The sequence below is a fragment of the Trachemys scripta genome, chromosome 23 (assembly GCF_013100865.1).
Source record: "Trachemys scripta elegans isolate TJP31775 chromosome 23, CAS_Tse_1.0, whole genome shotgun sequence".
In the NCBI taxonomy this organism is placed as follows: domain Eukaryota; kingdom Metazoa; phylum Chordata; order Testudines; family Emydidae; genus Trachemys; species Trachemys scripta.
The window spans coordinates 4,959,067-4,983,232 of NC_048320.1; the positions used below are offsets into that span (position 1 = coordinate 4,959,067).

Genomic DNA, 24,166 nt, shown 5'->3' on the forward strand with positions numbered 1-24,166 from the left:
GACTGTCTACAGCAAGTCGATGAGGGTGGTGAGAGTAGACAAAAAAGCTGATGGGGTGGTTCAGGACAACCACAGAAGTGAGACAAGGATGCATTCTATCCCTGGATTTGTTCAGCCTAGTACTGGACACAGTGATGGCTGTAGCATTGAGACATGAAATGGGAGGAATCATGTTATGTGGGAGGACAGTGCATAACCTTGGATATTGACCACACAGCATTGACCAAGGAGGGTTTACAGACAAGGTAGACCAGGAAAGCAGAAAATATGGGTTGAAGATCAGCTTGGAGATATCCCATCTCCTGGAACTTGAAGGGACCTTGAAAGGTCATTGAGTCCAGCCCCCTGCCTTCACTAGGCAGGACCAAGTACTGATTTTGCCCCAGACTCCTAAGTGGCCCCCTCAAGGATTGAGCTTATAACCCTGGGTTTAGCAAGCCAATGCTCAAACCACTGCACTGAGCTATCCCTCCCCCCCCAAAGAGCAAAATGACACCAGTTGGAGGACAAGAGAAAGAGGGAAAGGTCAAACTCAGAGACGAAGAACTAGAACAAGTGGGAAAATGGATGTGCCTTGGAGGACTGGTTTCAGAGTAGCAGCCGTGTTAGTCTGTATCCGCAAAAAGAACAGGAGTACTTGTGGCACCTTAGAGACTAACAAATTTATTTGAGCATAAGCTTTCATGGACTACAGCCCACTTCTTCGGAGGACTGGTATTGAAGAAAGGGAAGTATGAAGATGATGTAAAGAGAAGAATTGGATTAGCCACTTATGCATTTGGAAAACTCAGCATGATCTGGGAGGCTAAAGACATTTCAATAAACCAAAAATCAACATATATGAGATATCTGTCACACCGATAGTGCTGTACGGGTCGGAAATCTGCAGTCAGAAGAAAGCCATGACGACAGATTTTGACTGCAGAAATGAAGTGGCTGAGGGGAATACTGAGAATTTCAAGATTGCAGAAAATAAAAAATGAAGAGATAAGAAAACAGGAATAGCTTGTTCTCATTAAAGGTTACAGGAGAATAAACGTGTGTGTGTGTGAGAGAGAGCGAGAGAGAGCGAGAATGAGGCTTAGCCACTGAACCCTGGTTATAACATTAGCTATGGAGTCTCTCTAAACCAACAGGTATCTGAATCCCTAGGGATCAGAATGTATCTGAGGCCCAGGGTTCAGTTGTCCTAGTTCCCATGGCATGATTTCTGCTCCCGCTGGGTTGGGACTGCTTGGTTTCTAGTGTAATTTATGCATACAAATGTGAACAAGTCAGATCAAGTCTGTACAGAACACATTAGAGTCTGCAATCATGAATAACGTACCCTCCCTTCTCACCAGAGATCTGTAAAGTTTCTGTCCCTTCCAGGACATAAAGTTTTATCCAGTTATTTCCATCCGTCCATAAGGAGGCATGTCTCAGAGCTTGGGGAAGCAACGGCAGCTACCGTTGGGCGAAGATGCTGTGAAATCCCCTGGGGTCCTATGCTCCACGGCCCCTTTAATAAGTCGTGGCATAATATTTACACAACGCTGAACATTCTGGAGGAGCTGGGCAGAAGTGCTCTTTTAGTAACATGTCAAGACAAGTTTCAGAGTAGCAGTCGTGTTAGTCTGTATCCGCAAAAAGAACAGGAGTACTTGTGGCACCTTAGAGACTAACAAATGTATTAGAGCATAAGCTTTCGTGGACCACAGCCCACTTCTTCGGATGCATCTGCTTCTATTACTGTCTGGGCCGGAGTGGGAAGTGGCTGCATGTTGGGACATGGAGAGCACAGATCTGACACAGTCTATATTCATTATTATTTATTTGTATTGGAGTAGTGCCAAGGAGTCCAGTTCTGGACTAAGACCCTGTTGTGCTAGGCTCTGTACATTTTTATTAGTCTTAGGTGTATTATGGTAGCACCGAGGCACCCCAGTCGTAGCTCAGGATCCCACTGTGCTAGGTGATGTACATTTTTATTGCTATTAGGTGTATTTCGGTAGTGCCAGGACTCCATTGTGCTTGAGGTGCCTACCCTTTTCCTATCAGAAGGGAGCCCCTAATGTAGCAGGTTTCACCTTCGAAGGCCCCTGCCCCAAGCTTTTGCCAGGTACACGGACACGGGGGAGAATAACATGGTGCCGCTGAGAGCTCCTACAATCACCTAGGAACAACCCCGGGAACGTGGCCCTTTGCAGCACGTTCGGGTATCTTTAACACCCCCTCCCACCCCCTGAAAGGAAGGCAGAGGGCCCAGCTGAGGAACGGGGGAGGGGGCGGGCAACACAACAGTGACTCTGTGTCAGTGGAGTTACACCATCCCATTGGGTGTTTTCTCTATTCGGCCTGCCCCGCAATCCAATTCCCCAGCACGTCCCATGTGCCACTTCCGAACTGTGGCCAAGGGGTCCCCACGGCATGAGAATATGGCGCCTGTGGTCCTTTATTCTGGCATCTTCAGCTCTAAGCGTGCAGCTTAGAATGGCTCGGAATGAAGTTAGAACGTGATCCTATGGGACTGGAGGAACCTGCATGCAATGACATTTCGGCTGCCGTCAGAAACGGTCCCGTTGCTGCCTTCGCCGGATTAATCCTGGCCCAGTGGGAAAGAGGGTACAGGCAGCTTTGGGGAGTCTGACCCAGCCATTATACTCTGCAAAGAGCCAGGCCGGCCATCCCAAGCAGCCCTAATGAGCCGGCGAGCCCCTCCGGTGTACTAACCCAGCGCAGGCTCTGCACACTCCTTATACTGCTCCGGAGTACAGAACGGAGCGTCCCCTGCACAGAAAAGAAACACAAGACAAGAGGGAAACATGTGGAGTCAGAAATCAGAGCATGGTGGAAGGCCAGCGACTACAGCAAGAAGGCAGCTGAATTCATGCATTAGGCAGCCTCTTGTCTGTACACAGTGCCAATAACCCGGTGCAGGTAAAGAGGCTTACACAGTCAGTGTGCAGCGTAGGGTGAGAGGCAGGGACTGATCTGCACCTGGGCTGCATCTCTCTGGAGATCGCATACTGGAGTTGGCTGTTTCACATATAACATGGGATAAGGGTTTCCCTAGCTAGTCCAGCTTGTCAGCTCCTACAGGTGAGGCTTGGTTAGCCTAGGTTGGTATTTGGATGGGAGATCTCTGAGCATCATTCAGGTGTTGCCGTGTTGCTGATTAAAGAAGTGGCACCTTTTCAGAATTGAAAGAAGGTTGTGGCATGGTGCTATGGATCTGTAAGTGGGTGACATTCCCGAACCTGCTTCTAACGCAGCATGCACACACCAGGGACTTATTGTTAACTTGAAAACAACAAAACAAATCATAAACCTGAGCCTAAGCTTTCCCCTGAACTTGGCTGTTCTCTTGCAGAGGGCTTTTCCCCTCACTGTTCCTAGTTTCTTCTTCTGCAGAGAGACACTCTGCTATACTGCTGAATTTAACTTAATAGGGCCAATCTGGTCTGGCTGCCAGGCTGAATCAGCAGAAATACCTCTGCCTCTCTGTTCAGAGGTCCTAGGACTTGACATTCGGTTAGAGATGCACTGTGCAGCACTCTTTCTTTGAGATGAGATATTAAAAAAATCCCTGACCATTTGTGGTCATTCATGACCCCACAACACTTTTCACAAGGGTAGGGGGCTGGTAATGACATCTCCTTTGCAGTTTCAATGGGGGCATGGTATCCTCAGTTCCTATGACAAACTATTATGCACTGTTGCGGTGAGTTTTTAATCAGCTTTTGCATTCCGCCCCAGAGGTGTCTGCATTTCTGTGGTGAATAAATTGATCGCAGAGTGTAGTTTGCATCTGGGGCCATAGTCAAATGATATGCATCCCAAAGAGAGTAAGAATAATTTCTGCTTCTTTATTTCCCAATCCCCATTATCCATAAGAACGGCCATAGTGGTTCAGATGGTTCATCTAGCCCAGTATCCTGACTTCCAACGTGACTTGCCACCTGCCTCAGAGGAAATTAACAGAACAGGGCAAGTTTCAAGTGCTCCAATCCCTGTTGTTCAGTCCCAGCTTTTGGCAGTTGTAGGCTTAGGGACAGCCAGAGCATGGGGTTGTGTTCCTGATCTTCTCGGCTAGCAGCCATTGATGGCCCTGTCCTCCTTGAACTTATCTCATTCTTTTTTTGAACCCAGTTGTACTTTGAGCCTGAACAACATCCCCTGGCAATGAGTTCCACAGGTTAACTGTGCATTGTGTGAAAAACTACTTCCTTTTGCTTGTTTTAAACTTGCTGCCTATTAATTTCATTGGGTGACCCCCGAGCTCTTGTGTTATGAGAAGGAATAAATAACACTTCCTTCTTTACTTTCTCCGCACCAGTGATGATTTTATAGACCTCTATCATATCCCCCTTAGTCATCTCTTTCCTAAGCTGAACAGTCCCAGTCTTTTTAATCTCTCCTCATATGGAAGCTGTTCCACCCCCTAATCATTTTTGTTGTCTTTCTCTGTACCTTTTCCAATTCTAATATATCTTTTTTGAGATGGGACGACCAGAACTGCACACAGTATTCAAGGTCTGGGTGTACCATGGATTTATATACAAGCATTATGATATTTTCTATCATATTACCTATCCCTTTCCTAATGGTTCCTAACATTCTGTTCGCTTTTTTGACTGCCGCTGCAGATTGAGTGGATATTTTCAGAGAACTATCCACGAGGACTCCAAGATCTCTTTCCTGAGGTGTAACAGATAATTTAAACATCATCCTTTTTGATGTATACATAGGTCCTGGAACTAGGGGTGCGGGAGATGCTGCTGCACTGCCAGGCTTGAAGTGGTTTCCATTATATACAGGGTTTACAGTTTGTTTCAAAGGCTCTCAGCACCCCCACTATACAAATTGTTCCAGCCCCCCCGCATATATAGTTGGGATTAGGTTTTCCAATGTGCATTACTTTGCATTTATCAATACTGAATTTCAGCTGCCACTTTGTTGCCCAGTCACCCACTTTTGTGAGATCCCTTTGTAACTCTTCACTGTCTGCTTTGGACTTAACTATCTTGAATAATTTGTGTCATCTGTTTACTCCTTTTTCCAGATCATTTATGAACATGTTGAACAGCGCTGGTCCCAGTACAGACCCATGGGGGATGCCGCTATTTACCTCTCTTCACTGTGAAACTGACCATTTATTCCTACCCTTTATTTCCTATCTTTTAACCAGTTACTGATCCATAAGAGGACCTTCCCTCTTATCCCATGACTCCTTATTTTGCTTGAGAGTCTTTGGTAGAGGACCATGTCGAAGGCTTTCTGAAAGTCCAAGTACACTCTATCCAAAGGATCATCCTTGTCCACATATTTGTTAACCTGCTAAAAAAATTCTAATAGATTAGTGAGGTATGATTTCCCTTTACAAAAGCTGTATTGACTCTTCCCCAAAAAATCATGTTAATCTATGTGTTTAATAATTCTGTTCTCTACTATAGTTTCTATCAATTTGCCTGGTACTGAAGTTAGTCTTGCTGGCCTGTAATTGCCCAGGATTGCCTCTGCAGCCTTTTTAAAATATAGGGGTTCCATTAGCTATCCTTCAGTCATTTGATACAGAGGCTGATTTAAGCAATAGGTTATATACCACAGTCAGTAGTTCTTCAATTTCATATTTGAGTTCCTTCAGAACTTTTGGGTGAATCCCATCTGGTCGCGGTGACTTATTATTGTTTAATTTATCAATTTGTTACAAAACCACGTCTACTGACAGTTCTCAATCTGGGACAGTTCTGTCACCTAAAAGGAATGGCTGAGATGTAGGAATCTCCTTCACATCCTCTGCAGTAAAGACCGATGCAAAGAATTAATTTGGCTTCTCCTCAACAGCCTTGTCTTCCTTGAGTGCTCCTTTCTGGTGTAATTTATGCATACAAATGTGAATAAATCAGATAAAGTCTATATAGAACACAGTAGAGTTTGCAAAGCTATGTATAAAATGAATAACAAACCCTCAATCATCCAGTGGCCCCACTGATTGTTTGGCAGGCTTCCTGATTCTGAGGGACTTAAACAACTTTTTGCTATTAGTTTTTGTGTCTTTTGCTAGTTGTTCTTCAAATTCTTTTTTGGCCTCCCTAATTATACTCTTACACTTGACTTGCCAGAGTTTATACTCCCTTCTATTTTCCTCAGTAGGAGTTGACTTCCAATTTTCAAAAGTTTTTGTTTTGTTTTTAACTGCTTCTTTTACTCCGTTGTTTAGCTACGGTGGCATTTTTTTGTTGTCCTCTTATTATTTTTATGTATTTATTTAGGGGATACATATAGTTTGAGCCTCTATCCTGGTGGTGGTGGTTTTTTTTAAGTTTCCATGCAGCTCACAGGCATTTCACTCTTGTGACTGTTCCTTTTAATTTCTGTGTGACTAGCCTCCTCATTTCTGTGTAGTTCCACTTTTTGAAGTTAAATGCTGCTGTGGTGGGTTTCTTTGGTGTTTTCCCCCCTACAAAGATGTTAACTTTAATTACATTATAGATACAATTACCAAGCAATTTAGCTATATTCACCTCCTGGACCAGATCCTGTGCTCCACTTAGAACTAAATGAAAATAATTGCCTCTCCCCATGTGGGCTCTAGGACTAGCTGCTCCAAGAAGCTGTCATTAATGGTATCTAGAAATATTATCTCTGCATCCCGTCCTGAGGTGACCTGTTCCCAGTTAATGTGGAGATAGTGGAAATCCCCCATTACTATTGGGTTTTCTATTCTGTAGTCTCTCTAATCTCCCTAAGCATTTCACAGTCCCCATCCTTGTCAGGTGGTTGGTAGTATATTCCTGCTGTTATATGCTTATTATTCAAGTGTGGAATTTCTATCCAGAGAGGTTCTATGGTACAGTTTGATTCATTTCAGATTTTTAGTGTATTTTACTGTATTTGACTCTATGTTTTCTTTAATGGATAGTGCCACTCCATCACCAGTTTAACCTACTGATTTAGTTGGTGTTGGTCCTGCTTTGAGCAGGGGGTTGGACTAGATGACCTCCTGAGGTCCCTTCCAACCCTGATCTTCTATGATACTCTGACATTCCGCTATATTTTGCACCCTGGTATTACTGTGTCCCATTAATTATCATCATTCCACCAAGTTTCTGTGATGCGTTTTATAACAATATCCTCATTTAATACCAGGCATTCACCTATCTTAGTATTTAGACTTCTTGCATTTGTATACAAGCACAGTTAAAATTTGTCAATATTTAGTTAGACTCGTAGACTTTAAGGTCAGAAGGGACCATTATGATCATCTAGTCTGACCTCCTGCACAACGCAGGCCACAGAATCTCACCCACCCACTCCTGTAATAAACCCCTAACCTATGTCTGAGTTATTGAAGTCCTCAAATCGTGGTTTAAAGACCTCAAGGTGACTTCATGTGATGTAACTGTATGGGACTCTTTTTCATTTGACTGTTTCTCTTCAGTTCCTACCGGTATGTTATCAACGTCTATCCTCTCCTCTTTCCTGGGTATGGAGTATCCCCTTTCATAAATCCTCCTCTAAGGAATGTCTCTATCCGCATCTGTTGGCTTTCCCCCTGCCCTTAGTTAAAAACTCCTTTACAACCTTTTAAATTTCCATGCCAACAATCTGGTTCTGTTTGGGTTTGGGTGGAGCCCATCCTTTCTCCTTTCCCAAAAGATTCCCCAGTTCCTAATAAACCGAAATCCCTTCTCCCAATACCACTGTCGTCTCATCCTTGCATTGAGACCCTGAAGTTCTGGCCCTGCATGTGGAACCGGAAGTGTTTCAGAGAATAACACCTTGAGCACCTGGACTTTAATCTCTTACCTAGCAGCCTAAATTTGGCCTCCAAGACCTCTCTCTTATCGTTCACCTATGTCACTGGTACCTACATGAACCATGACTGCTGGCTTCTCCCCAGCACTGCCCAAAAGTCTGTCTAGATGTCTAGATGTCTAAGCGAGATCTGCAACCTTCAATCCCGGCAGGCAATTCACCATGTGGTTCTCCCAGTCCAATAACTATATTTCTAATAGAAACCCAACTATCTACATTTCTAACAATCAAATCCCCCCTCACTATTAGCTAATAATAGTAGTGCTTCCCTAGTGTTTCCGGCTAGTGTTTCCTTTATATGGAGTGATGAATTTTAACTGCAAACACACTCCAGGCTTCTGAGATCCTGCAGGAGCCCTGGGTTCAGAGAGACAGCAAGAGCCTTGCAGCCTACTTCGTGTACATGAACTGAGCCTAAGCCCTCTAGCAGTTTCTTGCCTAAACACCTGCTTCAGGCCCCTGGGGTGAAATCCTGGCCCCACTGAAATCAATCGGTGCTTTGGCATTGGCATCAGTGGGGATCAGGAGTCTACCCCGCACTGTAATGACTACTGGGATGCTATGGATAGGGGCAGGAATCTATTAATCTTCCTTGCTAAGCAGAGCCAGTCCGCACCTAGGTGTGATGTCCTACAGGCCTGGATTCTGTGCGGCAGGCGGACCAGTGAGGTTGGGACAAAGGAAATGGTGGTCTCCAACTTTTGTGCTCAATGCTGGACAGGACAGAGTGGGGGTGGAATAAGGCAGCGGTTGAGGCTGGCCAGGAGCCAGTCCTGCTCCAAGGGGACATTCTGCCAGCTGGGGCTCCTGGGAGCACACTGGCCAGGCCCTCTTTCCCACTGCCACACGCTCTAGGCTGGGCAAAATGCCACCACTGCAGCATCTGTACAACATCCAGGAACTGGCCCTAGGCAGGGCGAACCCATGGCGAGTCAGAGGGGCTGTGTTTCTGGCTGCTTTGTGCCACTTGGAGCAGTACAAAGTAGCCGAGCAGAGCCAGGCCTCCAGTGGGATAAATCATGTCTCTCTGTCGTACTGAGTGACAGGAAGAGTGACAGGAAGCAACATAATAATAATGCCTAGCTCTCATCTAGCACTTTCCATCAGTAGATATGAAAGCACTTTACATGGGGGGGGGGAGTCAGTATTATTACCCCCATTTTATCACGGGGGAAACTGAGGCACGGGGAGGGGTACTGACTTGCCCAGGATCACCCAGGAAGTCAGCAGTAGAGTGAGGGTGAGAATTCAACTCTCCTCAGTGCCAGGTCAATGCGCATGCCACTAGGCCAGCCTGGCTCCCTTCACAAGCAAGGGCTTTTAAAGATGAACCGTTGGCACGTACACAGCCCCTTCCAAGCGCCGAGCTCGATCCCGCAGCCCTGGCTCACTGTGGAGGCTGCAGACGTCACCATTGAAATGCAGACCCCATCCAGCGCCCGGTGGGAGGCACCAGAGCAAACCCTTGCAGTCCCGAAAAGTACCCTGGGGAGCCCACCCACCACATCAGGGCTTCCAGGTCCCACCTGAGATGATGGGGCTACTGTCCTACTGACAAAACAAGAGCCTAAGGCATCAGCCCAACCACACGTGGTCCGTTCCGTTCCACACATCCCCACGCAGACTGACCTGGCATGTGGACCATTTTGCAGTTGCAGTTTTCCACAATGTAGCGGGTTTCACAGTCAATCCTGCAAGCCGTGATACTGTAAACAGGGAAAAAGTCTAACCCCACATCCGACGAGCGACACTCGCCCCACGGAGGGGGCAGGTAGGTCAGCTGCAAGAGACAGAAAGAGCCGGCTGTTAGTAGATCACAGGCATCAGCCGCAGCGTAGAAGGCGCTTGGGGGAAGATGTGTGAAGGGGAAGCGTTGCTCTTTAACAGATCCTGGTGGGGAGCAAGGCGCTACGTGTGTGTGTGTCTCTTTCATTGTGTTGGGCCCTTCGAGATAGAGGAGCCCCGCTGGGTGAAGGAGGAGAGCAGGACTGTAATAGCACAATGGCTGTGTTAAGTGGGGACTGAGCGGGAGGCCGACACAGCAGCTAGCCAATGTTAGGAGCATGCACAGTCACTGATGGAGTTTTGTACTGCTAAAGGGGAGTGGGACTTGGGGACTCCACTCTGCTCTGCCAGGGAAGAGACCTAAGTGTAGTGACACATCACAAAACAGAACAGGCAGGCAGGCCTTGGCAGGCAGATCTCCCTTGCTGTGGTGCGGAAGAAACTGGCAGGTTCCCAGAAAAAAACACCCAACCAGACCAGGAACAATTTCCCCAAGAATGGTTTGCTTCGGCGATGCCATTTAGCAGTGGGGGAGCGGAGCTGCCTGGGACTCAGGTAAAAGGCAGCGGACTGCGTTTGCCAAGGTGCCTAGTGTTTTGGGTGCCCAATTTGAGACCTTTTTAGGGCAGCCAGAGTCACTCGTCCCCTTTGACAATGCAGGCCAACAGCCATGCAGCGGTGGGATGAGGTAGGCAAATTCGAACAGCTCCAGATGGGGTCCTGAACCCCACTTGGGAGGCACTGGGAGCTGTGCCTTAGGGACGCAGTGTGGCCTAGTGGATGGTGCAGGACTCAGGAGGCCTGGATTCTACCCCTGGCCTTGCCACTGCTTTGTTAGGTGACCTTAGACAAGTCACTCTCTCTCATCCCCAAACTCCCCCCCACCCCCGTTCCTTGCGCTTCAGTTTCCCCATCTGTGACCTGGGGATAATGATACTCCCCTGCTCTGCGATCAAGGAATGAACAAACTCTCTCCGAGACAGGAGTTGTTATTATTCCCACCGAAGAGTACAGCTCTGTTATTTTGAAACTGTCCAGCGATTCTGAGTGTCTCAGCTTTTGGGGTAAGGCAAGTCAGGTCTGATTCACTGAGGCGCTGAGCTCCCGCAGCTGCCACTGATACCGCATGGCGCCGGGGGCGCCCAGCAGCTTCTGAGAGCCAAATCAGGCGACGAAGAATTCAGGTTCCCAGAATCACTGGGCGCTTTTGAAACTCCTGGCCAATCTCTTGGGGATTTGCAGCCCAGCCTGCTTATAAAACACAGCCTCCTTCTGACACCCGTCCCTGTTTTGCATGAAATTAACTGGTTTTTCAATGTCTTCAGGAGAATGTTTTTTGAGGGGAGGCTGTTTCTCTCCAGCTCAAGGGCTGTAACAGACTCACATGCTCGGTGGATCAGGCACAAGAGGGGCCCTGTGGGCACACTCAGCAGTGGGCTACAGCTCATGTATCCTGCTGTGTTTAATGGAGTGACTCCTCCCTGCCATGCCTTCTGTTGCTGGGGCCGTCCCATCTAGGGTGACCAGATTTTCAAAGTGAAAAACGGACGTCTGTCCCTGGGGCGTGTGGGGGTGGGGAATAAGGCAGCAGCAGGGGATAGTTTAGGTGGACAGTCAACCAACACCCCCGCCCCTTTCCCCTTCTTCTATGGATCTGACTCTGTACAGGAAGGGCTGGGGACGTATGGGGAGGGTGGTCTGACTGGGAGGCCTAGTGCAGGGTGTCAACCATCCTGGTTCCCCCAAGCACACCTCCTCTCTGGTTACCATCTCAGACCTTGTGCCATGGTGCGCCTCAGGACAGAACCCAGTAATTCTCCCATCCCAGACTGGGCCCGGGCTGTATCGCCCGTGATCATCCACCAGGTCTGACTTATGTCCCGTTCTGGGACAATGAAAGTGGTACCCAGTGACCAGACAGCCACCTTAAAGCAAGGCATCACTTCTCCAAACAAAAGCATTTCAGAGAAAACCAGATCGTAAAACAATAAACCAGACTACAGGCACGTCTAGCATACCAGGTGTCTAACCGTCTTCCACATGGAGATCCTGAGAGGTCTAAGCTCAGACTGCTAGGTCCCTCTGGCAGAATCTGTTCCCTTAATCACAAACCATTTCTCTCTCAGCCTTGGGCGAGAGAATCCTTTAACAGCTGTTCCTTTGGTCACCCCCTTCACAGGAATCAAGTCCCTTTCTGGCCTTTTAACCTGTTAGTTCCCAGCACTGGCAGAACAAGGCTTGTAGCTTGTTGGAGACAAGATATAGGATCTTCGAAGCTAAACAGCTTCTTGTAATTGGCGCCCAAAAGTTTGTTCAGAGGTTGCTTATCTGGATCCAGTGTACTGCTTTCCTCCCCTCCCCGTTATTAAGCTAGAACAACACATTCACACAGGAAATTCTTATAACCCAATAGACAATAACTTCCCCTCACGGACCAGATCATTCCGTTATTACATCTCAATAGGTGATTACTTAGCTGGGCCACATCCCTACTGCAGGGTGGGTCAAGTGTCACCACCTGAGAGGCCTGGGGGCTGGGGCAGCCCCTGTGGACAGTTTCACTTCCCCAGGGAGCTCCTTCAGGTGACCACTTTGCAGAGGTTACAGAAAACTCAATGAGGCACTGGGGTTGGTAACCCTGACAGGGAGCAGGGACGTCGCTAGACACCCTGTTCCCATCAGCATGAGGGGAGGACTGGAAGGGCTCCCTACAGCACTGATTTCTGCTGCTCCTTCATCAAGCAGAAGCAGCGACTGTGGAGTGGTGCACAACAGCGGCTGAGTATTCTGTCTTGCCAGGTCTGGGACCAAGGGAGTATCAAACCCAGGTCTTGTGGTATTTCGAGGACTGGGTAAGAATTGCAAGCACCACTTCAAATGTCAGGGGGTTTCCTGGTCCTGCTTGCAAGCTAGGGCTCTTTAGAGAAATATGAGATGATTAGTAGCCAGTCAGCTAGACTAAGATGGGTTGTGCCTCTCTGTTTTCTGGGGAGCAGCCTGTTTTGTCTCACACTGTTTTGGGTTCTTGTGTGTTATCATTCTGATTTCTGAGAAATAAAGTTGTGTTGTGTTGCAACCTTCCAGCAAGAGTATTCTATGTTTTTATCTAATTTCTCCGATGGTGTGCCGTGAAACATAGCAGGTCTCTTGTGCAGGAGTTCAGAGCAGTAAGTAACCACAGACCCACCAGTCCCGCAGCATCACCTGGCTTTGTTAACTCACTAAACTTATTGCCTCTTGGGAGAGCAGTCTGTAGTGTTTAGGTGCAATTCCTGGATGGGCTAAATTCCTGACAAAATCCTTCCTGTAGCCATAAAGATCTAGGTAAGTTTTAAAATGAATCTTTACTCCTTGTCATCATGACAGTATCTCTGGATGATAGTTGATGTTTCTTGTACAGCAGCTGTGAGATGGAAGGCAGCGTCCTGATGAATCCCGCGCTTTCGGGGTTTTGTGTCATGAGAAATTACAGATAGTACTACAAGGGGAAATTCATGCACTGCAGTTAGCTGACAGATTCTCTCAGGTGGTTATAAATTGTATGACTCTGTGTGGATCAGAAAATGCACAGGCAGGGCCCTGCTTGGGAGAGGAGAGTGCCCAGGGTATGGAATATGCCCAGAGGTCAGGACTGCATATGTCTTGAAAGAAGGAGCATATTTTGGAGCGTTTAAAGCCCATAAAACCCCTTTCCCAAGTGCTTTCTGGCATGCAGCTGCTTTAGATTTTGATGAAAGTGTTCCCATTTCTGCCCCTTTGGCTGATAGTCGTGCTAGGGGTCAGACGGTGATTGGAATTGGACTGTGCAACCCAGTCAGTTCCAGTGGTGTGGATTCCACCTACATCTTGCACTGTTTTTTCCCCCTGGCTGTTTCCAACTGCTGCAAGAGCTCTGTGGATCCACACACCCTTTTAGGGGCCTTCACTCTTCCCTGCTCACTTCCAATCCAAGGTTTTCCTGACGGGTTAAGCAATGCTGTTTAATGCCCTAACCTAGCAAAGCACAGAACATCCTCAATTCCAATGGGATCTGAGGTTGCTCAGGACTTTGAAGGAGGCACTCAGCGTGACCCAGCAGAAAGCCCTGAATACTGAATAGGGTCTGACTCATTCCCCATGTCCATTATGAACCTCACAATTGGATTCAAGTCTAGATTCTTTTCCGCAGCTCTTCATGATGTTACGTTTCAGAGCACAGCTGGACAACCCAAAGCCTGGGGAATTTCAGGGGCTACTAGGACCATGGTGACTGCTCTATTTAATTTGGTGTCATGGGCAAGTATCTCAGTGGTGGCAGATGACAGAACAAGGAGCAATGGTCTCAAGTCGCGGTGGGGGAGGTCTAGGTTGGATAGTAGGAAAAACTTTTTCACTAGGAGGGTGGTGGAGCACTGGAATGGGTTCCCTAGGGAGGTGGTGGAATCTCCTTCCTTAGAGGTTTTTAAGGTCAGGCTTGACAAAGCCCTGGCTGGGATGATTTAGTTGGGGTTGGTCCTGCTTTGAGCAGGGGGTTGGACTAGATGATCTCCTGAGGTCCCTTCCAACCCTGATATTCTATGATTCTATGATGCTATCCCGAATGAGGCACTTTCCCTGGATGTACTGGCCCGATTCTGATTTCAGTTCTAGTGGTTCATCTATTAGGTATTTATTTATAGGCTCACCATTGTAGCAACTGAGCACCTGTGAGGGCAGCAGTATTATTCCCAGTTAGTAGATGGGGAAACTGAGGCCCAGAGAGGCAAAATGACTTGTCCGAGATCATGCTGCAAGTCAGTGGCAGAGCTGCAAAGCACATCCGGCTCTCCGGACTTCCAGATCATCCTTTATTGGGTTATTTCTTCCTGCTGCCCCCTGAGATCTTTGCTCTGTGCACAGAGAACAGCACACCAGGGGAATGCCGGAGGTGGGGGGAGGGAGAAGCCATGTCCAGCAGGATGCTTGGCTGCTCAGTTCAGTTGCTCCTGGTAGCATGAGGCCAGTAGGGTAGTGAAACGCCCACAGGCTGTAATCTTTGGCCAGGATCCTGAACACTTGTAAGAGAGTTGGCAGCTGCGTGGGTGATCCTGGCCCTGGCCTGCAGGAAATGGGGCCATTCCGGAAGCTGGTGAGCACAGAGAGGGGTAAAATATAAAGGGCTCCCAGCAGAGACAAGCTGGAATGAAATTCATTTTGTGAAAAACCCTGTGGAAACAAGCCGGAAACACCGAAGCAGCTGCTAAGGACAGGGAAATGGAGCTGCTGGAAAAAGCGTTACCAGCTGGAAAGGGAGCCAGCGCATTTTTTCAAGGCAGCTGGGGAAGCGGAGGACTCAGGCTGGGCAGGCCTTGGCCAGCTCTGCAATGCATCCCTGCCTTGCCCTGTAGTTCGTGGGCCTGCACAAACACAGCTCCTCCAGTGTACCTCACTTGAGATTCCCAGTCCTTCCCAGCTGCTCCAGGGTCCTTGCGCAGCCCTGGCCGATCCCCTACCTAACTAAGAGGTGATCCCGGGCTACGCTCCAGCAGATTTTGGTGAGCAAATCCATTTTCCCATTTGAGCTAATGCAGGATTTGAACCCACGATTCTGGCTGTAAAAGAGCAGTATGCAAAACCCATATACTACCGAGGTTCCTCTTTAGAGAGCCTCTTTCATAGGTGGATAACAATGCAGTCCAGCAAAAAAAGACTTTATTGTAAGGGCAGGTGGAATTTTAGGCTATTGGAGCGTCTTTTCATCCTTTAGTTTCTCTCTGTCTTCTAATCCATCTCCCCTGCCAGCGTGTCTCTGGAGAAGGCCCAGCACACTTCTGAAAGCTCAACCACCGGAAATAATCAATAATAAGGCCTTCGCTGCACTGCAGCTAACTATCTATTCGCTTTTGAAGAGGGTAGCTCTTTTGTTCCACTTGCAATCTATAGATCGGGAAGAAAATATAAAGCCATTGCTCATAAAGTCTGGGGATGACACAAAAATTGGTGGAGTGGTAAATGCTGATAAGGTCAGGCCAGTTTCACAGGGCGAGCTCCCTCGCTTGGTAAGGCGGGCTCATTTGAACAACACACGCTTTAATGCAGGCCATGCAAGGACACCCATCTAAGAACAAAGAATGTAGGTTACACTTACAAGATCATAGAATCATGGGACTGGAAGGGATCTCGAGAGGTCTTCTAGTCCAGTTCCCTGCCCTCATGGCAGGACTAAGCATTATCTAGACCGTTCCTGACAGGTGTTTGTCTAACCTGCTCTTAAAAATCCCCAATGATGAAGATTCCACAACCTCCCTAGGCAATTTATTCCAGTACTTAACCACCCTGACAGTTAGGAAGTTTTTCCTAATGTTCAACCTAAACCTCCCTTGTTGCAATTTAAGTCCATTGCTTCTTGTCCCATCCTCAGAGGTTAAGAACAATTCTTCTCCCTCCTCCTTGTAACAACCTTTTATGTACATGAAAACAGTTATCATGTCCCCTCTCGCTCTTCTCTTCTCCAGATGTGGGGAGGGGCTGTATTTTGGAAAGCAGTGAGAGCTGGTTTGCAGTTACTACCTTTACTGGAATAGCTATGTCAGCCAGAGGTGTGAACCTAGCCAACATGGCAATGAAGACAAGCCCCCCAGGGTAGAGGCAGCTATACTGACAGAGGAGTTCTTCTGGTGGCATAGCTAATGTTGTTCAGCAAGGTGGCATTCCCGTCAGCAGAAAAACGCGTCCTGCTGGCGTATGCTGTGTCTACACTAGCGGGTTGTGCCGGCAGAGACTCTGTAGCCTGGTGCAGAAAGAGATGTAAGGTTCCTCGTGGAAACCAGTTGAAAGTGAGCTCCTGTGCAGTACGGCTTAGAAAGCTGACTTGATCTTTGGGTTTCTAAACAAAGTAATGTAGATGAGGAGCAGGGAGGTGGTGTTACCTCTGTATAGGGCATTAGCGAGGCCATTACTGGATCCTGCCCCCGATTCTGGTGTTCACACTTTGAAAAGGATGTTGACAAACTTGAAAAGGTTGAGAGAAAACCTACAAGAGTGATCTGAGGTCTGGGAAAGCTGCCTTCCAGGGAGAGATGAAAGAAGCTCCATCTATTTCCTTTATCCAAGAGAAGGCGGAGAGGTCTTTTGGTCACGGTGTGTAAGTACCTCCATGGCGAAGAGATCTCTGATAGCAGAGGGCTCTTTTCTTTAGCAGACAAAGGCAGAACAAGAGACAATGATTGGAAGCTGAAGCCAGACGAATTCAGACTGGAAATAAGCGAGGCTAATCAATGTCAAGTTACAATCTTGTGCCTTATTTCTACCTTCTGACTTCTCTCTCCAGATTCCCCATTGGGACTCTGCAGCAATGGAAAGAAAGCCCAGCCCCAGGGAATCTATCCTAGGTTTGACACAGAGCCCAGGGCATGCTGGGATAGCGCTTTGCTAGTTTAACTAGCGCTGTTTGCTCAGGATACCTATTCAGTGAAGCCATGATAACAAAGTCCAGCACGATGGACCTCATTGTGGGCTCTCAGCGACTTGATTTAAGGCACCCCCAGGACCCAGAGACGCACGGCTTAGTGCTCATGGGTTGCTTGACAGCCGCAAAGTGAATTTCAACCACCTTCGTTAATACATTTAATTAGAGATATTGAATGTGTTCAGTAAAAGTCTCTCTGACTCTCCATGGCAAATCTGAACAAAGCCAAAGGACTGCAGTCCTCAAATCCAGCTCTTCAGATCAATACCTCCTTGGTGCAATGTGACAGCCTGGGATTTGGCTCATTACGAAGCCGGCTCAGGCATTGCCCAGTCCTGATGTTCTTGCTCAGTTCCTATAAAACTCTCAATATAATCAATGACCATTTTGCAAGAACTGAGCGCAAGCCACAGAACCCAGCCCAGGCTGTATTACAAGTCTCCTGTTGCAACAATCGAATACTGTCGCGTAGCAGAGAGAGCAAATGGAGAATTGCGGGTACCAGCCTGTTGACAATTCCCATCGAATTGCTTTATTTTGATTTCCAGATTGCTCAGTCTCATGCCAGGGGTGCTGGGATAAACGTGTACAGTGGGGGGGCTGAGATCCATTGAACCAAGCGGCAAACTCTGTATATGATGGAAACCACTTCAAGCCAGGGGGTGCAGCAGCCCCTCCAGCACCCCTAGGTCTAACACCTATGTCTCATGCACACCCCATAAATGACCGAGTGAAAGAAAGAACTTGTGTCCCCTGGAGTTTGTGAGACACACAGGCGAGACAAAGGGCGATGTAATGACGAGCGAGTGCCACATGGAGATAGGTAAACCAAGGAAAGGTCAACTCTAAAATAACATTGTCTCAAGGAGCAGGTGTCTCTGAAGAACTCCCTCTTTCTTCTCCCAGTTCTACATGGAAAAGTGACACCATAAGAAAATGGCTCCTTCTTCCTCAACAGATCCAGCTGCAGAACACAGTCTAGGGTACTGGCTTAGAGAAAACAGCACCCACATGCAGAATAACATCACTTTCCGAGCATCAACATACTGAGTACGCCCAACTCTGCTGAGCTCACTTAGACCACATCCCAGCCAGAGGTGACACGTTTGCTTCTGGGTTATCGGTGCCATGCTGGGGCAGGGGAAATCATTATGTTCTGTGTTTGTACAGTGCATGGCACAATGGGCGCTGGTCGATGACTGGGCTTCTAAGTACTACTGCAATATAATATGTAAATAATAATAAATAATAAAGTATTAATTATTATTATCATTATTTTATTATTATTTACCATGCCCTGAGCAGACCCACAGATGTGCGAAAAACAAAACTCACCTCATTCAGCCCATAAAATGTTTCTATTTCGGAGCCTGGGCCTCAGTTCCCATGCCCATATCTACCTTACCCTTCTCACGGCTGGTACCTAGCAATGTTTACCATCTATCGCGTCTACTTTTAACCGCTTTGCAGTATTCTGGGGTAGAGAGCAGAAAGTAGCATCATGCTTTTTGTTTGTTTTTGAAAGCGGCCACAGTTTCAATATACTTTGCTTCAAACACAGACTATTTCTTGCTGGCACAGGGTATCGGTTGATGAAGGAAAGCTTTTTCAGGGATAATATTAATCACATTCTTGGTTTTTTAAAGGAACGCATGGGAATGGGCCATGATCCTACAGCCCTGAGGCTTGGTTCTAGTGTGCTGCTTTTAAGCACTTTCCAACACCTCTGAAAATACCAGATGTAGGCGAGAGAAATGACAGGTGGAAGCAGGATGCAGACTCTGTTGAGTGAGAAACTGCCACTATACAATCCATCAAGCACAGGCATTGGGTACTTATAACAGGGGGTAGCCGTGTCAGTCTGTATCTACAAAAACAACAATAAGTCTGGTGGCACCTTAAAGACTAACAGATTTATGTAACATACAAAAGCCAGTAAGTGAACACTTCAATCTCCCTGGTCATTCTATTACAGATTTAAAAGTCACTATCATTGAACAAAAAAACTTCAGAAACAGACTTCAAAGAGAAACAGCAGAACTAAAATTCATTTGCAAATTTAACACCATTAATCTGGGCTTGAATAGGGACTGGGAGTGGCTGGCTCATTATAGAAGCAGTTTTTCCTCTCCTGGAATTGACACTTCCTCACCTATTATTGGGAGTGGACTACATCCACTCTGATTGAATTGGCCCTGTCAACACTGGTTCTCCACTTGTGAAGTAACTCCCTGCTCTCCATGTGTCAGTATATAATGCCTGCATCTGTAACTTTCACTCTATGCATCTGAAGAAGTAAGGTTTTTACCCATGAAAGCTTATGCCCAAATAAATCTGTTAGTCTTTAAGGTGCCACCAGACTCTTTGTTGTTTTTGTACTTATAACAGATTTCTTGTGAGTTCAGAGGAAGGATAATAGCCTTGTGGTTAAGACACGGATGGAGGACTCAGGAAACCTGGCTTTGAGCTTTGTCTCTGCCCCAGGCATCTTGGGTGAGTCTCGTTACAGACTTAGCCAGCCAGTTTTGCGTGCTTAGAAAGCAATGGGAATTTTCAAAGCAGACTGAAAATGGCTCTTAGTACCGTGTGCCCAAATGGTCTGTGTGCTCCCAGCTGGGGAGCTTTGGAACTGCTCCGTTATGGGAGGATCTCCAGGGTGGCTATTTTCAGCTCTGCTCCCATTGAACTCAGCGGTAAAATTGGTTTCACTGGATGGGAGCGACCCGAGGGCCTGGCGCTTTTGACGATCTGTGCCTGGTTCAAATGTCACAGCATCTCCCAAGGTCATCAGTCCTCCCATGGGCTGTTTGGGGCCTGCTGGGACCACACAACAATGTCCTGAGAACCCTGATTTGTGGAAGAGCCTCGGGGACACACAAGGGGAGGCAGGGATTGGTCAGGGTTTTTTCCATGTGCTGTTGCAACAGCTTTTCCTGTTCTGTGCTTCAGTTTTACAGCCACGGAGTAAGAAGCAGTACAGGGTGAGGAAGGATAGTCCAGTGTTGAGGAGGCTACCCTGGGACTTGGGAAACCGGGGTCTGACACTCACTCTGCCACAGACTGCTTGGGTGCCCTTGCCCACATCACTTAGCTGCTCCCTGTCTTCCATAAATGGGTTAATGGCAAGGGCCTACTGTGCTCGTGTGAACAGATACCGTAAAGACTGTCAGGTGCTCAGTCACTGCAGTAATGGGGGCCTTTGAAGAGACAGCATGTCTGAAAGCCAACTAGCCAATGGCAGCTACCCAAGGGCTACTAGAGCCTGCCCAAGCTTCTGAAAACACAAGCCTTAACTGCCCAGTGCCCCAGTTTCCCCATGGGTTAAAGTGGGAGAATAGCCCTGACTGTGCTCATGGGGTGGGGGATTGTAAGGGTAAACCCACTGGTGGGTGCTCAGATACTATGGGAATGAGCCCCACAGAAAAAGTCCATAAATAAACACATTTACCTGTGCTTTAGCTATGGGGCATTCTCTGCCACAGAAACATAGAGGCATCAGGGTTATTACTACAGGTAATTACTGCATCTGAAGAAGTGAGGTTTTTTACCCACAAAAGCTTATGCCCAAATAAATCTGTTAGTCTTTAAGGTACCACCGGACTCCTTGTTGTTTTTGTGGATACAGACTAACACGGCTACCCCCCGATACTGCAAGTGGCTTGCCTCGTTTATGGGTAACGGATTGTTTCCCAGTCATTTGTTTCTTTAACAAGTGGATGGAGGTTTGATAGGGTTAGCCTGCATGGCTTGTTGGCTGGGTTAGGGATTGCAAACTAGCTTAATGCCATCCTCTACAATGAAGACGCCTTCATCCCTTTCAAAGCGCTTCAGCACCTCTCCAGGCCCCAACTACGCTCTAAGGAGACCGTGACGCCCGTCTCTCACCACCACGTACACAAGATCGTCCCCAAGCCGCGGTGCCAGGACAGAAAAGGAGCCGATGTTCTGTAGCCCCTTGTGTGCCTGCTGGTCCTGATCCAAGTCTACTGACATTTTGGGGCATCTCCCATGGGTTTATGATCAGTCCTTAATCACCCTTCTGCAGCACACACCGGCGCTTGTGTTCGGAGTCCTTCCTTCAACTCGGATCAGCATCCCCCTTGTAGTGAGCAGCAGGGCAGCCACGTGTGCGTCTCTCTAATATCAATGCCACACGCCCCAAATTCCTTCTGGAATCCCCGAGTCCCGTGACATGGAAGTAGATCAGCAGGCACATGGGGTGGGGGGTTGGGGGGAGGGCTGAGATTCCACCCGTGTGGCAAAATGCACGTCTGAAGGAGCGGTTTAAAGCGCTCGTACTCATGGGCAGCATCTGCATTAGCCACAGCCTCTGTAGGGAGAATGCGGGAGGCCAGTGCAGGCAGCAAGGGTGTTAGGATCCTGCGTTCAGAACGGGATAGAGGATAACGGTTCCGTTATTCTAAACTGCACTATCCAGGATGGACTCTAGCACGGGGCTCTGTTACGGACATAGTGGGTCGGTCTACACAGCAATGTAGACGGGGGCTTGTGGGGCTCAGGCTGTGGGGCTGTTCCTTTGCTGTGTAGACACCTGGGCTTGGTCTAGGACCCTGCGGGGTGGGAGGGTCCCAGAGCTCAGCGCCAGCGCGAGACCAGGAGTCTCCACAGCAATGAAACAGCCCCATAGCCCGAGCCTGAGTCAGCTATGCCTGGCCAGCCGCGGGTTTTTCTTTGCTGTGTAGACAGACCCATTGTCTCTGAAAGAACGTTGCAGAAGCAGGACTCGGCTGGGTCCTGACTCCTTGAAGCTTGGAGCACACATGCTGTGGTGTGTCCTGCTCCCACGGCCCCTCCATCCCCTGCTCTGCTGGCTTGTGTTCCCTACCTGCCCCCCACCAGTTACGTGCGAGTCCCCAGCCCTCCTACGTCTCCAGGCTCCCTCTCCCCACAGCTGCTCTGGGTCTCAGCAGGAGGAAGGGATGGCCCAGCCGGAAAGGGCTACCTTCACAGGCTTCTGTGCTAAATGCCTCAGGTGTTTTAAAAGACCTTCCCCATCCACAGGGATAGGTGTGGAAGGGGGGTGTCAGAGAGGCAGCAAAAGGAGAGTCAGCCCCACATCTACCAAGCAGGCACACAGCTTCGGGGGGCTCACTGCACCCCACTTCACTTTGGGGGCCTTTCTCCTCTGCCCTTGGCATGGGGATTTTCACCCGTTCTGCCTGGCACAGTGATTCAGGCCTTTGTTGTTTCCTAGTGGTAGATTTTTAAGGCCGGAAGGGACCGTTGTGATCACACGGTCTGACTTCCGCCATAATACCCAGCTCTTGTTTAACATTTTTCATCCATCCCTCTGAAAGTGCTTTACAGAGGCAGTCAGTATCATGATCCCCAGATAGGGAAACTGGAGGCACCAAAAAGTGATAGGTCACCCAGTAAAAGACGTGGGAATAGAACGCAGCTCCTCTGAACATCAGCCTACAGCTCTGTCTAGCAGACCACACTGCCGCTGAGCAAACAGCCCTCTTGTATTAATGGAGATGAAATAAATGGTCCAAAGGTGTTAATAGAACCTAGTCTCTGTCCAACATCAAACAGTGTTAAACACGGCCTGGGGTTTGGTATACAGGGACCTCAGCCTGCTTAATACCATCACCAACACCCCATTAAAAATCCCTTTCAACCTCTTATTAAAGATACAGAAATGAAGGAAAAACAGCTAATGCACTGGAAATGTAAATTATTCAGTAAGACTTCAGAGTGGTAGCCGTGTTAGTCTGTATCCTTTCCCTTCAGCTGGGGAGAGTTTTAGAAGGAAACCCACCCCGCCGTGTCCGACTGTCTTTTGGAGATGGCGTAAAGCCGGTAATAATGGTTCTTTCGGGGAAAGGAGAAGTTAGTTGAGATGGAGGCGATGGTGGTGCTGCACTTGTTAAAGTCCAATCCCAAGACATTCCCGTGGTGTTTGGGATTTAGCTGGAGCCAGTAGGGCAATTTTCGCCAAAAAATTTCTTTTTGGTAGAAATTTTCTGGTTTGAGTTTTCAGACGTTGGGGGTTTTGAAAACAGAAAAAGCTTGATGGAAAACAATTCTTTAAAAGTGAAAAATGTTCTGTTTCAGGTTTTCATCAAAAATCTTTGTTTTAGTGGGAAACTTAAAAATCATTTTTAACTTCCTGCCATAAATACCAGTCATTTTTAAAACACCTCTACTGATGGGATCTTGAAATGTAATGTTGGGCTCAGTGAACGTGTTTTGCTACATATTATTCTGTCATAATATTGTTATTTATTACTAGAGTTGTCAAGTGATTAAAAAAATTAATCGTGATTAATCATGCGATTAATAATGCTGTTAAACAATAATAGAATACCATTTATTTAAATATTTTTGGATGTTTTCTACATTTTCAAATATATTGATTTCAATTACAACAGAGAATACAAAATGTAGAGTGCTCACTTTATATTTATTTTTTTTACAAATATTTGCACTGTAAAAAAAAATAGTATTTTTCACTTCCCCTATTACAAGTACTGTAGTGCAATCTCTTTATCATGAAAGTTGAACTTACAAATGTAGAATTATGTACAAAAAAACCTGCATTCAAAAATAAAATAATGTAAACCTTTAGAGCCTGCAAGTCCACTCAGTCCTACTTCTTGTTCAGCCAGTCGCTCAGACAAACAAGTTTGGTTACATTTGTAGGAGATAATGCTGACTGCTTCTTGTTTACAAAGTCACCTGAAAGTGAGAACAGACGTTCTCATAGCACTGTTGTAGCCGGCATCACAAGATATTTACATGCCAGATGCGCTAAAGATTCATATGTCCCTTCATGCTTCAACCACCATTCTAGAGGACATGCGTCCATGCTGACAACAGGTTCTGCTCGATAACAATCCAAAGCAGTGCAGACAGACGTATGTTCATTTCCATCATCTGAGTCAGATGCCACCAGCAGAAGACTGATTTTATTTTTTGGTGGTTTAGGTTCTGTAGTTTCTGCATCAGAGTGTTGCTCTTTTAAGACTTCTGAAAGCATGTTCCACACTTCATCCCTCTCAGATTTTGGAAGGCACTTCAGATTCTTAAACCTTGGGTTGAATGCTATATCTATCCTTAGAAATCTCACATTGGTACCTTCTTTGTGTTTTTTCAAATCTGCAGTGAAAGTGTTCTTAAAATGAACATGTC

General features: G+C 47.2%; 1 protein-coding gene across 2 annotated transcripts in view; it reads right to left on the reverse strand.

Annotated features, from left to right (window-relative positions):
* ASIC2 (acid sensing ion channel subunit 2) overlaps positions 1 to 24,166 on the reverse strand; it is a 1,225,960-nt gene that overhangs the window by 44,175 nt on the left and 1,157,619 nt on the right. For both annotated transcript variants that reach the window (XM_034755993.1, XM_034755994.1), the window contains exons 4-5: positions 9,430 to 9,580; positions 2,713 to 2,769 (exon numbers count right to left, since the gene is read on the reverse strand). In XM_034755993.1, the coding sequence (XP_034611884.1) occupies positions 2,713 to 2,769; positions 9,430 to 9,580 (208 nt within the window). The remainder of the gene's footprint in view (positions 1 to 2,712; positions 2,770 to 9,429; positions 9,581 to 24,166) is intronic.